General features: G+C 50.8%; 1 protein-coding gene across 1 annotated transcript in view; it reads left to right on the top strand.

Annotated features, from left to right (window-relative positions):
• Window positions 1-12,707, top strand: part of CLCN2 (chloride voltage-gated channel 2) — an 82,298-nt gene that overhangs the window by 48,060 nt on the left and 21,531 nt on the right. The window contains exons 11-16 of the mRNA XM_056849494.1: window positions 1,888-1,972; window positions 3,440-3,595; window positions 6,324-6,393; window positions 7,991-8,101; window positions 9,846-10,059; window positions 10,677-10,810. Coding sequence (XP_056705472.1) covers window positions 1,888-1,972; window positions 3,440-3,595; window positions 6,324-6,393; window positions 7,991-8,101; window positions 9,846-10,059; window positions 10,677-10,810 — 770 coding nt within the window. The remainder of the gene's footprint in view (window positions 1-1,887; window positions 1,973-3,439; window positions 3,596-6,323; window positions 6,394-7,990; window positions 8,102-9,845; window positions 10,060-10,676; window positions 10,811-12,707) is intronic.

Raw genomic sequence — 12,707 nt, 5'->3', positions numbered from 1 at the left:
CTCTTAGAGCTCTCTCAGCCCCACCTACCTCACAGGGTGTCAGTTGTGCAGAGGGGAAGGGAAGGTGTTCGTAAGCCGGTTTGATTCTTCCTTAAGTGGTAGAGAAAGTCAGCATATAAAAAACCAACTCTTCTTCATTTGTAATGAATACTGACATAACATATTCAGATAAACGGTGAGATAAGCTGACCACAAATAACAGAACACAATCCAGTGCCCAGTGAAATGAGTGATTTCCAAATATAGCATCAGATATAAGTATCCTTTTGCAAGCAAAAAGGGGAAGGCCGGTGCCCGTATCCTTTCATGATATTCTGGAACATAATTAAACCAGATGAGCCAGTTAAAGCAGAAATTTTGAATTCTATCTAAACCATTAAGATCGAAAAAGGATCCCTATCTCCTTTTGACATAAGGAGGCTTGTCCCTGATAAATGATGGACCTGCATTTAATTTATTCTGCTTCTGCATGTCCACAGAAGAGGAAAAGAGATATTCATGATTCCTGCCAGGCCCCGCTTTATTGCATCCTAAGAAATTCTTCCCAGCCGCATCTGGCTTCTGAGATTTCAGCTTCTGCCATCCATTTAAGAGTCTCAGCCTGAAAGAAAAGGGGGGAAATGTCATTCTCAGGGTGCTAAGCTCTGCACAAACACCCTCCAAACTTCGAATGACTGTGTTTGCAAGGTGCAGTTGCAAGGTGTAGACAATGTGCTGTAGTGGTTAGAGTGTTGCACTGGGATCTGGGAGACCCAGATTCAAATGCCCTACTCTGCCATGGAAGCTTGCTGGGTGACTTTGGGCCAGACGCACACTCTCAGCCTAACCTACCTTGCAGGGCGGTTGTGAGTATAAGAGGGAGGAGAAGAGAACAATGTAAATCGCTTTGGGCCCTACAGGGCAAGGCATCAGTGAGAGCCAGCGTGGTGTAGCAATTAAGAGCGGTGGTTTGGAGTGATGGACACTAATCTGGAGAGCCAGGTTTGATTCCCCACTCCTCCACATGAAGCCAGCTCGGTGACCTTGGAAGAGTCACAGCTCTCTCAACCCCCCCTACCTCACAGGGTGTCGTGGGGAGGGGAAGGGAAGGTGATTGTAATCCGCTTTGATTCTTCCTTAAGTGTTAAAGAAAGTCGACATATAAAAACCAACTCTTCTTCTAAATAAATAAAATACCTACCCCCCCAGCTCAGCACTTTTCCAGGCCTACTAATCTATTGTGGAACGGGCTGTAGAAGAAGAAGAAGTGTTTTTTGTATCCCGATTTTCTCTACCTTTAGAAGAAGAAGAGTTGGTTTTTATATGCCGACTTTCTCTACCACTTAAGGAAGAATCAAACCAGCTTACAATCACTTTCCCTTCCCCTCCCCACAACAGACACCCTGTGAGGTAGGTGGGGCTGAGAGAGTTCAGAGAGCTGTGACTCGCCCAAGGTTACCCAGCTGGCTTCATGTGTAGGAATGGAGGGGGGGAAATCCAGTTCACCAGACTAGCCTCCTCCGTTGAAGAGTGGAGAATCAAACCTGGTTCTCCAGATTAGATTCCACCGGTCCAAACCACTGGCCTTAAGGAGTCTCAAACTGGCTTACAATCGCCTTCCCCTCCCCACAACAGACACCTCGTGAGGTAGGTGGGGCTGAGAGAGTTCGGAGAGAAATGTGACTGGCCCAAGGTCACCCAGCAGGCTTCGTGTGGAGGAGTGGGGAAACAAACCCGGTTCACCAGATTAGAGCCCGCCACTCTTAACCACTACACCACGCTGGCTCTCTAAGTCATTTCCCTAAGCAAATGGTAAGGAGCGCATGAAAGGACGGGCTGCGAGTGGCAGAGTGCGCTGTCTGCGGTGGCTGCGCATGGACTCTGACTCTTTGTTTGTGCCCTTTCCAGACGCCTGCTCTTCCCCGCCCTCGTCACCCTCCTCATAGCGACGCTGACCTTCCCGCCTGGGTTCGGGCAGTTCATGGCTGGCCAGGTAAATTGCCCAGCAATCGTCAACCCCTTAGAGTTGGGTCTACCATCATGGCATAGTTGGCAGATGCCAAGGCTGGCACCGTTCAAGAGGTTCCCGTAGGGTTGCCAGTGATTGCTCGCTGGCACCTAAAACTCAGATGGGGGAGAAATGGGGGGGGCACATGCCGGCATCACACTGGCATGCTGCTGTCGGAAGTGATGTCATGACATGGGGGCGTTCTAAGATTTACAAAAACCCTATGGCCAATCCCAGAACTCCCTCCCCATCATGATGTCACTTCTGGTTTTCACTCTCCCAAAGGTTGCAGGTTGTGGTAGGATTGCCAGGTCCCGCTTTACCACCGGCGGGAGGTTTTTGGGGTGGAGCCTGAGGAAAGCAGGGTTTGGGGAGGGACTTCAATGCCATAGAGTCCAATTGCCAAAGCGGCCATTTTCTTCAGGGGAACTGATCTGTATAGGCTGGAGATCAGTTGTAATAGCAGGTGATCTCCAGCTACATCCTGGAGGTTGGCAACCCTAGGCTGTGGCCTGGCACCCCTAGGTGCCTGCTGTGCTGGAAGTAATGGGCGGGAGTGGAATTATGTCTTTGTTCTCACACGCTCCTCTCCCTGTATGGATTGAAAGTCCTCTCCAGCATCGCCAGCACGACCGCAAGGGATTCTGGAGCACCGATGGGGCTACCACAGGGATGTTCCCGCCCCTCTCTGAATAGTAGTGCCTAGCGGCTAGAGCCTCAGACTATCATAAAAGGGAGGGATCAGGGTGCAAACACTAACTCGGCCGTGAAGCTCACTGGGTGGGGGGGAGCTTGGGCCAGTTGCTCGCCCTCAGCCTTAATGTACCTCACAGGGTTGTTGTGAAGATAACATTGAACTATATCTGAACCCATCTTCTGGGCATGGAGTAGGGGTCACTAGGAGTGTGTGGGGAGAGTAGTTGTGGATTTCCTGCATTGTGCACGGGGTTGGACTAGATGACCCTGGTGGTCCCTTCCAACTCTATGATTCTAGGATTCTATATACACCAGCCTGAATTACATGGAGGAAGATCGAGATGGAGATGAAATATTTTCTTTTCCGTCTTGGCTGAACTCACTATTGCTCGTTTCTGCTGCTAGACATTGAGCATACCCCCCAATCAAAGGTTCCCTTCATGCATAAGAAATTCTGGACAGCACCAGCCCCGGTGCTTTCTTCCCACTACTAAATGGCCTAGTGGAACCTCCATGTTCAGAGGCAGTGTACCTCTGATGCAGGGACAGAGAACCGGGGAGGGCTGTTGCTTTGAGTGCCAGCTTGTATAATTCCCGGAGACCTCTAGCTACCTCTGTTGGAAGCAGAACACTGGTTTGAACGAATCTAGGTCCAACCCAGCCTCGGCGAGGCTTACCTTGTGTGCCGCGAGCCCACCCAGAGGTAGAGTTTGGACAGGTGCCGCCGCTTCTGATTCCCTTCTCTTTCCCTGCCAGCTCACACAGAAAGAGACCCTGGTGACCTTGTTTGACAACCGCACCTGGGCCAAGCAGGGCCTGGCTGAGGAATTTGAATACGGCGGCGTCTCTGAGGCCTGGAAGCACCCGCGCGCCAATGTCTTTGTCACCCTGGTCGTCTTCATCGTCATGAAGGTGAGGGAGGGGGATGACTCCCAGAATGCTTCTTGGCTCCCAGTGCCAATGCTGTCCAGGAAATGGGGGGCTGCCTCCATTTGGCAGTCTTGAGGGTCCCAGAGCCAGCGTTGTGTAGTGGTTAAGAGCAGTGGTTTGGAGTGGCAGAGTCTGATCCGGATAACTGGGTTGGTTTCCCCACTCCTACACATGAAGCCAGCTGAGTGACCTTGGGCTAGACACTTGGGCTAGACACTTCACAGGGTGTCTGTTGTGGGGAGGGGAAGGGAAGGTGATTGTAAGCCGGTTTGAGTCTCCTTTAAGTGGTAGAGAAAGTTGGCATATAAAAATCATCCCCTTTACATCCACACCCCAAGCCGCAACGAAGAGTTGGAGACTTCCCAGAGCATCTCCTGGACTGCGGGGACATCACCCGGCCTACAAGGCACTCATTTGTTCCAAAAGTGTAAGCTCTACTTTTTACTGCAAGAAGCTGAGAATTCAGACAGGCACCCAAGTTTGCCTGAGGGCTGGGTTGGCCCTCCCACTTAAAGGGCTGCAGAATCCCCAGGAGAGCCCTTGGCAAGAAATGAGTTTGCCTCCGACAGGTATAATTGAGGGCCCTTGCCAGCGTGGTGTAGTGGTTAAGAGCGGTGGTTTGGAGCGGTGGACTCTAACCTGGAGAACTAGGTTTGATTCCCCACTCCTCCACTTGAGCGGTGGAGGCTAATCTGGTGAACCAGGTTGGCTTCCCCACTTCTCCACATGAAGCCAGCTGGGTGACCTTGGGCTAGTCACAGTTCTCTTAGAGCTCTCTCAGCCTCACCTACCTCATAGAATCATAGTGTTGGAAGGTACCACCAGGGTCATCTAGTCCAACCCCCTGACAGATGGCCATCTAATCTCTTCTTAAAAACCTCCAGGGACGGAGAGCTCACCACCTCCCGAGGAAGCCTGTTCCACTGAGGAACTGCTTTAACTGTTAGAAAATTCTTCCTAATGTCTTGACGAAACTCTTTTGATTTAATTTCAACCGGTTGTTTCTGGTCTGACCTTCTGGGGCAACAGAAAACAACTCGGCCCCCTCCTCTATATGACACCCCTTCGAGTACTTGAAGATGGTTATCATGTCCCCTCTCAGTCTTCTCCTCTTCAGGCTAAACATACCCACCTCACAGGGTGTCTGTTGTGGGGAGGGGAAGGGAAGGCGATTGTAAGCCGGTTTGATTCTGCCTTAAGTGGTAGAGAAAGTCGGCATATAAAAACCATCTCTTCTTCTTCTTCTTCTTGACTACGATTACCTGCCGTGAAGTTCGCCATGACTGTCCTGTTGCAGACTTCAATTTGGAGAGAACTGCATGTTTGAAAACATTCCCTGCACCTGGACGTTTTAACACATCAGAGAGAAGTCTCTAGCCTGGGAGGAGAAATCTAGCCCTAACATGCTAGGTTTCTAGATGCAGGGTTGTTGGGATTTCTTTTTTAAAAAATTGGTCTGGAAGCATTCAGCCATTTGTGCCAACTGGCAATGCCCAGGCAGTGGTCTACTGCCTCAAAGGCAACTAGATCTCTCTCACACACATGCACACAATAAGAAGACTGTGGGTGTGGACACTGCCCCAACCCAGGCTGTCCAACTAGTTTGAGAGCCCTTGGGATCTCTGCTGTTTCTGCTCCACCTTTAAGGCCACCTTTTTCCTCTTGCCCCACGTATGTTGTGTGTTAAGTGCCGTCAAGTTGCTTCCAACTCATGGCAACCCTATGAATCAACGTCCTCCAAAATGTCCTCTCTTTAACAGCCTTGCCCAGATCTTGCAAACTGACGGCCGTGGCTTCCTTTATTGAGTCAATCCATCTCTTGTTGGGTCATCCTCTTTTCCTGCTGCCTTCAACTTTTCCTAGCATGATTGTCTTTTCCAGTGACTCTTGTCTTCTCATAGTTTGACCAAAGTATGATAGCTTCATTTTAGTTTCTAGGGTCAGTCCTCGGTATCCGTAACACTCTCCTCCAACACCACATTTCAAAGGAATCTCCTTTCTTCCTATCAGCTTTCTTCAATGCCCAGCTTTCACGCCCATACATAGTAATAGGAAACACGATGGTATGAATTAACTTGCCAGTGACACATCCTTACACTTCAGAATCTTTTCTTGCTCCTTCATGGCTGCCCTTCCCAGTCTCAGCCTCCTTCTGATTTCTTGGCTGCAGTCTCCCTTTTGGTTGATGCCCCATGCCCTCTGTAAATCTGGCAGTGCCGCCCAAAGTCACCTGGTTTTTCTGCCAACCCTTCCCTCCCCCGCTTTTCTGATGCAGCCCTTTTTGTATCCTGGCTTTGGACTTGGACCTAGGGTTGCCAGCCTCCGGGTGGGACCCGGGGATCCCCTGGGAAATACAGCTCATCTCCAGACTGCAGAAATCAGTTCTCCTGGAGTAAATGGATGCTTTGGAGGGTGGACTCTATGGCATTGTACCCCACTGAGGTCCCTGTCCTCCCCAGGCTCCACCCCCAAATCTCCAGGAGGTTCCCCACCTGGATCTGGCAACTCTAACCACCACCACCCCATCCCCTGCTGGTGTTCAGGGAGGACCTGACAACCCTACTTGGCTCCCTTCTCTTCCTCTGCCTCCCCCACCGACTCCAATATGCCGCAGCAGAAATTGGTCCCGCAGGTTCCTTTTGATCCTGAGGGTGTGGCCTCACAAGCCCCGCCTCTTCCTCACAAAGGTCTCTCTGTGCCCTTTCCCCAGTTCTGGATGTCAGCCCTGGCCACCACGATCCCCGTGCCCTGCGGAGCCTTCATGCCTGTCTTTGTTATTGGTGAGTAGCAGCCCTCTGCTCCTTTTCCCTGTTTTGGAGGTGCAAGAGCCCGCATCCTCCCCGCAACAGGGCAGTGCTACTTCCTCGGGCAAGCAGGTATCGCCTTACCCCACAGGTTAGCCCTCTATGGCCTGGGACCAAGGTACCTTAAGGATAGGGCTGCCAGCTCCGGGTGGGGAAATACCTGGAGATTTGGGGGGGGGGTGGAAGCTGAAGAGGGCAGGGTTTGGAGTGGGAAGGGGCTTCAATGCCATGGAGTCAGTGGCCAAAGCGGCCGTTTTCTCCAGGGGGACTGATTTCTACCACCTGGAGATCAGTTATAATAATGGGAAATCTCCAGCCATCACCAGGAGGATCAACAAAAACAAACATCTCTGTACTGTAGTACAGTCTTAAGAATTTTAAAGCAGACCAGGTGCACAGCTTCTTACAAAGACTGTAACAGATGTATCCCTTGAGGAACCTGTTACAGTCTTTGTAAGAAGCTGTGCACCTGGTTGGGTTGAAATTAAATCAAAAGAGTTTCCATCTAGACATTTGGAAGAATTTTCTAACATTTAGAGCGGTTCCTCAGTGGAACAAGCTTCCTTGGGAGGTGGTAAGCTCTCCTTCCCTGGAGGTTTTTAAGGTTAGATGGCCATCTGTCAGCAATGCTGATTCTGTGACCTTAGGCAGATTATGAGAGGGAGGGCATCTTGGCCATCTTCTGGTCTCTAGGGCTGTGGAGGGGGGAGGTAGTTGTGAATTTCCTGCATTGTGCAGGGGGTTGGACTTGATGACCCTGGTGGTCCCTTCCAACTCTATGATTCTATGGTCTGCTTTAAAATTCTTAAGACTACTGTACTACAGGTCTTTATGAAAACTGAATATAGCAAGACCATGTATCCATATGAGGAACTTATTAATCTTCATTGAAGTGAACACATACACTAATGGTGAAATATGTGGGACTGAAGAAGACTCTGAAACGATCCTATCCCAGCATTCCATCTTGTTCTTCAGTAATATGAACATCCATTGAACATCTACCTGCATTTAGGATACGAAAAATATATGCCTAGATTGCTGTATATGCTTATGGCAATTTATGTACATAGCACTTCACTGATGTGATTTGTCACTTCTGTATATAGCACTTTGCTGTTATTGTTTGTTTGGTTTTCCAATACAAACTGTTTTTGCAGATATCTCAGCATATTCTTGCACTAATTTCCTAACCACCTGGAGGTTGGTGGCCCTACTTAAGGACCACCTTCTTCCATACAACCCTACTTGCTCATTCCGGTCATCCTCGGACGCTCTGTTGTCCCCATCATCTGAAACTAGACGTCTGGCAACCCAAGTAGGGTTGCCAACCTCCAGGCAATTTGACTGTATGGCATTGAAGTCCCTCCCCTCCCCAAACCCCACCCTCCTCAGGCTCTGTCCCCAAAATCTCCAGGCAGTTTTCAACCTGGAGCGGCCATTCCCTCCAGGTAAACTGATCTCTATCAGCTGGAGATCAGTTGTAACAGCAGGAGATCGCCAGCTAGTACCTGGAGGTTGGCAAGCCTTAACTTGCCCGCTCTGGCGCTTCTGACCCTTTCTCCCCGGACAGGGGCAGCGTTCGGGCGGCTGGTGGGCGAGAGCATGGCAGCTTGGTTCCCCGACGGCATCCACACCGACAGCAACGTCTACCGCATTGTGCCGGGGGGCTACGCAGTGGTGGGTAAGACGCAGCCTTTCTCGTACCTTTTTCAAACCCTGGGGCGGGCAGAGGGGGCCGGAGGCCCTGTGGTGGGGCCAGAGGGGCTGGCTCCGGACAGCATTCTAAGGACACCCCCTACCCACATCATGGCTCAATACCCACATAATGCAAGTGCCACTGGGATGAGAGGAGAAACCAGGGCAGTTGCAACCCGCTGTGAGCCCAAGTTTTCAAGCTTTCAACCTGCAGAGAACCTTCTCATGAATACATGAAGCTGCCTTATGCTGAATCAGACCTTTGGTCCATCAAAGTCAGTATTGTCTACTCAGACTGGCAGCGGCTCTCCAGGGTCTCAGGCGGAGGTCTATTCACATCACCTACTCGCCTAGTCAGTTTAACAGGAGATGCCGGGGATTGAACCCAGGACCTTCTGCATGCCAAGCAGATGCTCTACCACTGAGCTACAGCCCTTCCTTCTCAGCACTGTCTTCTGTGGCAACCCCTCCATTTGGCAGCAGATTGTCATGGGGGCGGATGGTCCGTTAAGGCCTCTGGGAGAAGTCCCGGTGGGCCAATGGTCCTGGGGGGCCTCCCTGGCTCTGAGCGAGGTGGGCAGGAGCCGGTGTTGCCATGCATCCTCAGCTTGCGTGGTTTGAGCTATCCCGAGGTCTAGCCTGGGTTTGACTTATTAGATAGGCCCTTCTGTTTGGATAGTCCTTGCTCTGTACATAAGAACATAGGAAAAGTCCTGCAGGATCAGGCCAAGGCCCATCAAGTCCAGCAGTGTGTTCACACAGTAGCCAACCAGGTGCCTCTAGGAAGCCCACAAATGAGACGACTGCAGCAGCATTCACCTGCCTGTGTCCCACAGCACCTAATATAATAGGCATGCTCCTCTGATAATAGAGAGAATAGGTATGCATCATGACTAGTATCCATTTTGACTAGTAGCCATGAATAGCCCTCTCCTCCATGAACATGTCCACTCCCCCCTTAAAGCCTTCCAGTTGGGCGGCCATCACCACATCCTGGGGCAGGGAGTTCCTCAATTTAACTATGTGTGTGAAAAAATGCTTCCTTTTATCTGTTTTGAACCTCTCACCCTCCAGCTTCAGCATATGACCCCCGCATCCTGGTATTATGAGAGAGTGAGAAAAGCTTCTCCCTGTCCACTCTCTCCATACCATGCATAATTCTGTAGACCTCTATCATGTCTCCCCTTAACCGCCTTCTTTCCAAGCTAAACAGCCCTAAGCGTTTAAACTGCTCTTCATAGGGCAGTTGCCCTAGCCCCCTGATCATTTGTAGGAAGGCTGGTGACTGTACAGGGGTTCCCTGGCCTCTTTTCCAGGAGATCTGAGGCCTCCCATCTAGGCATTAGGAAGAATTTTCTAACAGTTAGAGCGGTTCCTCAGTGGAACAGGCTTCCTCAGGAGGTGGCGAGCTCTCCTTCCCTGGAGGCTTTTAAGAAGAGGCTAGATGGCCATCTGTCAGCAATGCTGATTCTATGACCTTAAGCAGATGATGAGAGGGAGGGCATCTTGGCCATCTTCTGGGCATGGAGTAGGGGTCACTAGGTGTGTGTGGGGGGGAGGTAGTTGTGAATGTCCTGCATTGTGTAGGGGCTAGATGACCCTTGTGGTCCCTTCCAACTCTATGATTCTATGATTCCCTGCCTTTGCACAGGATAGTGCAGGTCAAACAAAGAACAGGCACCCCCGTAGGGCATAACTCTGAACTAGCTCATCCCCACCGTTATCGCCAGGTGCTGCAGCGCTCTCCGGCGCCGTCACCCACACGGTCTCCACAGCCGTCATTGTCTTCGAGCTGACCGGCCAGATCTCGCACATCCTGCCAGTCATGATCGCGGTGATCCTGGCCAACGCCGTGGCCCAGAGCTTGCAGCCCTCCCTGTACGACAGCATCATCCGGATCAAGAAGCTGCCCTACCTGCCCGAGCTGGGCTGGGGGCATCAGGAGTAAGTGGGCTTGTGTGTGTGTGTTTGTGTGTATCATCACGTCGGCGACGTTGAGGGAGACGCACAGGTATTTGGGCAAAAACTCTATGGTAGAGGCTGTTTTTATCATTGAGTGTTGCCTAAATACTAGCGTGTCTCCCTTGACAGCACCATGATAATGTCATTTCCGAAAATGATGTCATCACATCGGTGCCATCAAGGGAGACACTCTAGTCTAAAAATGAGGCCCCAGCAGCATGACGACGTCCCTTGCGTGTATCGTCACATCAGCGACGTTGAGGGAGGCGCTGTGGTATTTGGGCAAAAACTCTGGTAGAGGCTGTTTTTATCACAGAGTTTTGCCTAAATACTAGAGTGTCTCCCTCGACGGCACCGACGTGATGACGTCACTTCCGGAAGTGACATCGTCATGGCGCTGGGGCCTCGTTTTTAGCCTGGTAAGACCCCTGCCGGCCAGCTAGACGGTGCCAGGGGGAGGGGGCCCTCACTGGCAACCCTATTTGGCAACGGCCCAGAGAATTTTGGGATTTCCTGGTGACATCAGATGCCCTGTTAATTATGTGCTGTGCATATGTGGCCTCGGGGAAAGGACCTCTGAACGTATGTCATGCTCGCAGGAAGTACAACGTCCGCGTGGAAGACATCATGGTGAGAGAGGTGCGCTACATAACCCTCAACTGCCGGTACCGAGACCTTCACGACGTGCTTCACAGCACCAAGATGAAGAGCCTGGCTCTGGTGGAATCAGCTGGTAAGAGGAAAGCTGGGCAAGAACGCTCAGGCTCAGGCTTGTGGGGAAGAAGGGAGGAGGTTGAACCTGCCTAGATGTCGCTGTTTTTATTGCATGGTGCACCTGCAAAGTTCATGCTACATGTTCATGGAGGAGTGGGCTATCCATGGCTACTAGTCAAAATGGCTAGTCAAAATGGCTACTAGTCATGATGCATACTTATTCTCTCCAGGATCAGAGGAGCATGCCTATCATATTAGGTGCTGTGGAACACAGGCAGGTTAATGTTTGTTGGCTTCCTAGAGGCACCTGGTTGGCCACTGGGTGAACAGACTGCTGGACTTGATGGGCCTTGGTCTTACCCAGCAGGGCCTTTCTTGTGTTTCTTATGTTAAGGCTTGAAGAGGGGAGTGGACATGTTCATGGACAATAGGGCTATTCATGGCTATTAGTAAAAACGGGTACTACTCATGATGCATACCTGTTCTCTCCAGCATCAGAAAAGTATGCCTATTATATTAGGCGCTTTGGAACACAGGAAGGATGGTGCTGCTGGAGTCGTCTTGTTTGTGGGCTTCCTAGAGGCACCTGGTTGGCCACTGTGTGAGCAGACTGCTGGACTTGATGGACCTTGGTCTGATCCCAGCATGGCCTTTCTTATGTTCTTATGTTCAAAGTTGTACAATGCAGATTGGGGTCCCCCCAAGTACCTGACTATGACCACGGCCAAGTTAGTTCTGGGGCAGTAAAGCTCTGTCTGAGCCAGTCTACTTCAGATTCTTTTCTGTACCCCTCCCTACTCACATTGAAAGCTTGGATATTGAAAGCTAGACTCATCGGGAATCATAGGCATTCTCTGCCAACCTCCAGGTTGGGCCTGGAGCATGCCTATTATATTAGGTGCTGGTGGAACACAGGCAGGATGCTTCAGTTGTCTTGTTTGTGGGCTTCCTAGAGGCACCTGGTTGGCCACCAGAACCAACAGAGAACTTTCAAACAGTTAGAGCAGTTCCTCAGTGAAACAGGCTTCCTCTGGAGGTGGTGAGCTCTCCTTCCCTGGAGGTTTTTAAGCAGAGGCTAGATGGCCATCTGTGCTGATTCTGTGACCTTAGGCAGATGATGAGAGGGAGGGCATCTTGGCCATCTTCTGGGCATGAAGTAGGGTTCACTGGGGGTATGTGGGGGAGGTAGTTGTGAATTTCCTGCATTATGCAGTGGGTTGGACTAGATGACCCTGGTGGTCCCTTCCAACTCTATGATTCTAAGATGGTTTGTCCTTCGGGTGCATTTTTAGGGCTGACCTGAGGTGCAGAAATGTTGTCTTGTGTGACCCCACATGGAACAAAAGAAAAGCCCTGCTGGGTCAGAACAAGGCCCATCAAGTCCAGCAGTCTGTTCACACAGTGGCCAACTAGGTGCCTCTAGGAAGCCCACAAACAAGACACCTGCAGCAGCATCCTGCCTGTGTTTCACAGCACCTAATATAACAGGCATTCTCCTCTGATCCTGGAAGCCTGGTTGTAGCTTGCAGCTCTGTGAATAAACCTTGAATTCTGCACAAAATATACACATCTGGAACTTGCAAATTCTGCCACCAGATGGGACGGAAATTTCTGCTAACCCGGGTGGGGTATGATGCGTTGCGGGAGTGGGGAGTTGTCCGAGAATCAGTTGCAAACTCCTCCACCAAGACGAGGTGCGGCAGGCGAATTCAGTGGATTGGCTTTCTTTGTTACCGGAATCCTTAAATAGTGCAGGCAAAGACTGGGCTAGATGGGTTTACAACAGCATAGTTTATGGATTGTTTTGTGGAAGCGCCGCGGGGACTAATTTAGACCCTCCAGCCCCGATGCCGCTCGCAAAGCGGAGCCGACATAATTGCCTTGTTGCTGATGCTGATCAGTTTGGTGAGTCACCA

The sequence above is a fragment of the Euleptes europaea genome, chromosome 5 (assembly GCF_029931775.1).
Source record: "Euleptes europaea isolate rEulEur1 chromosome 5, rEulEur1.hap1, whole genome shotgun sequence".
In the NCBI taxonomy this organism is placed as follows: Eukaryota; Metazoa; Chordata; class Lepidosauria; order Squamata; family Sphaerodactylidae; genus Euleptes; species Euleptes europaea.
This window is presented reverse-complemented; position numbering and strand designations above follow the sequence as displayed.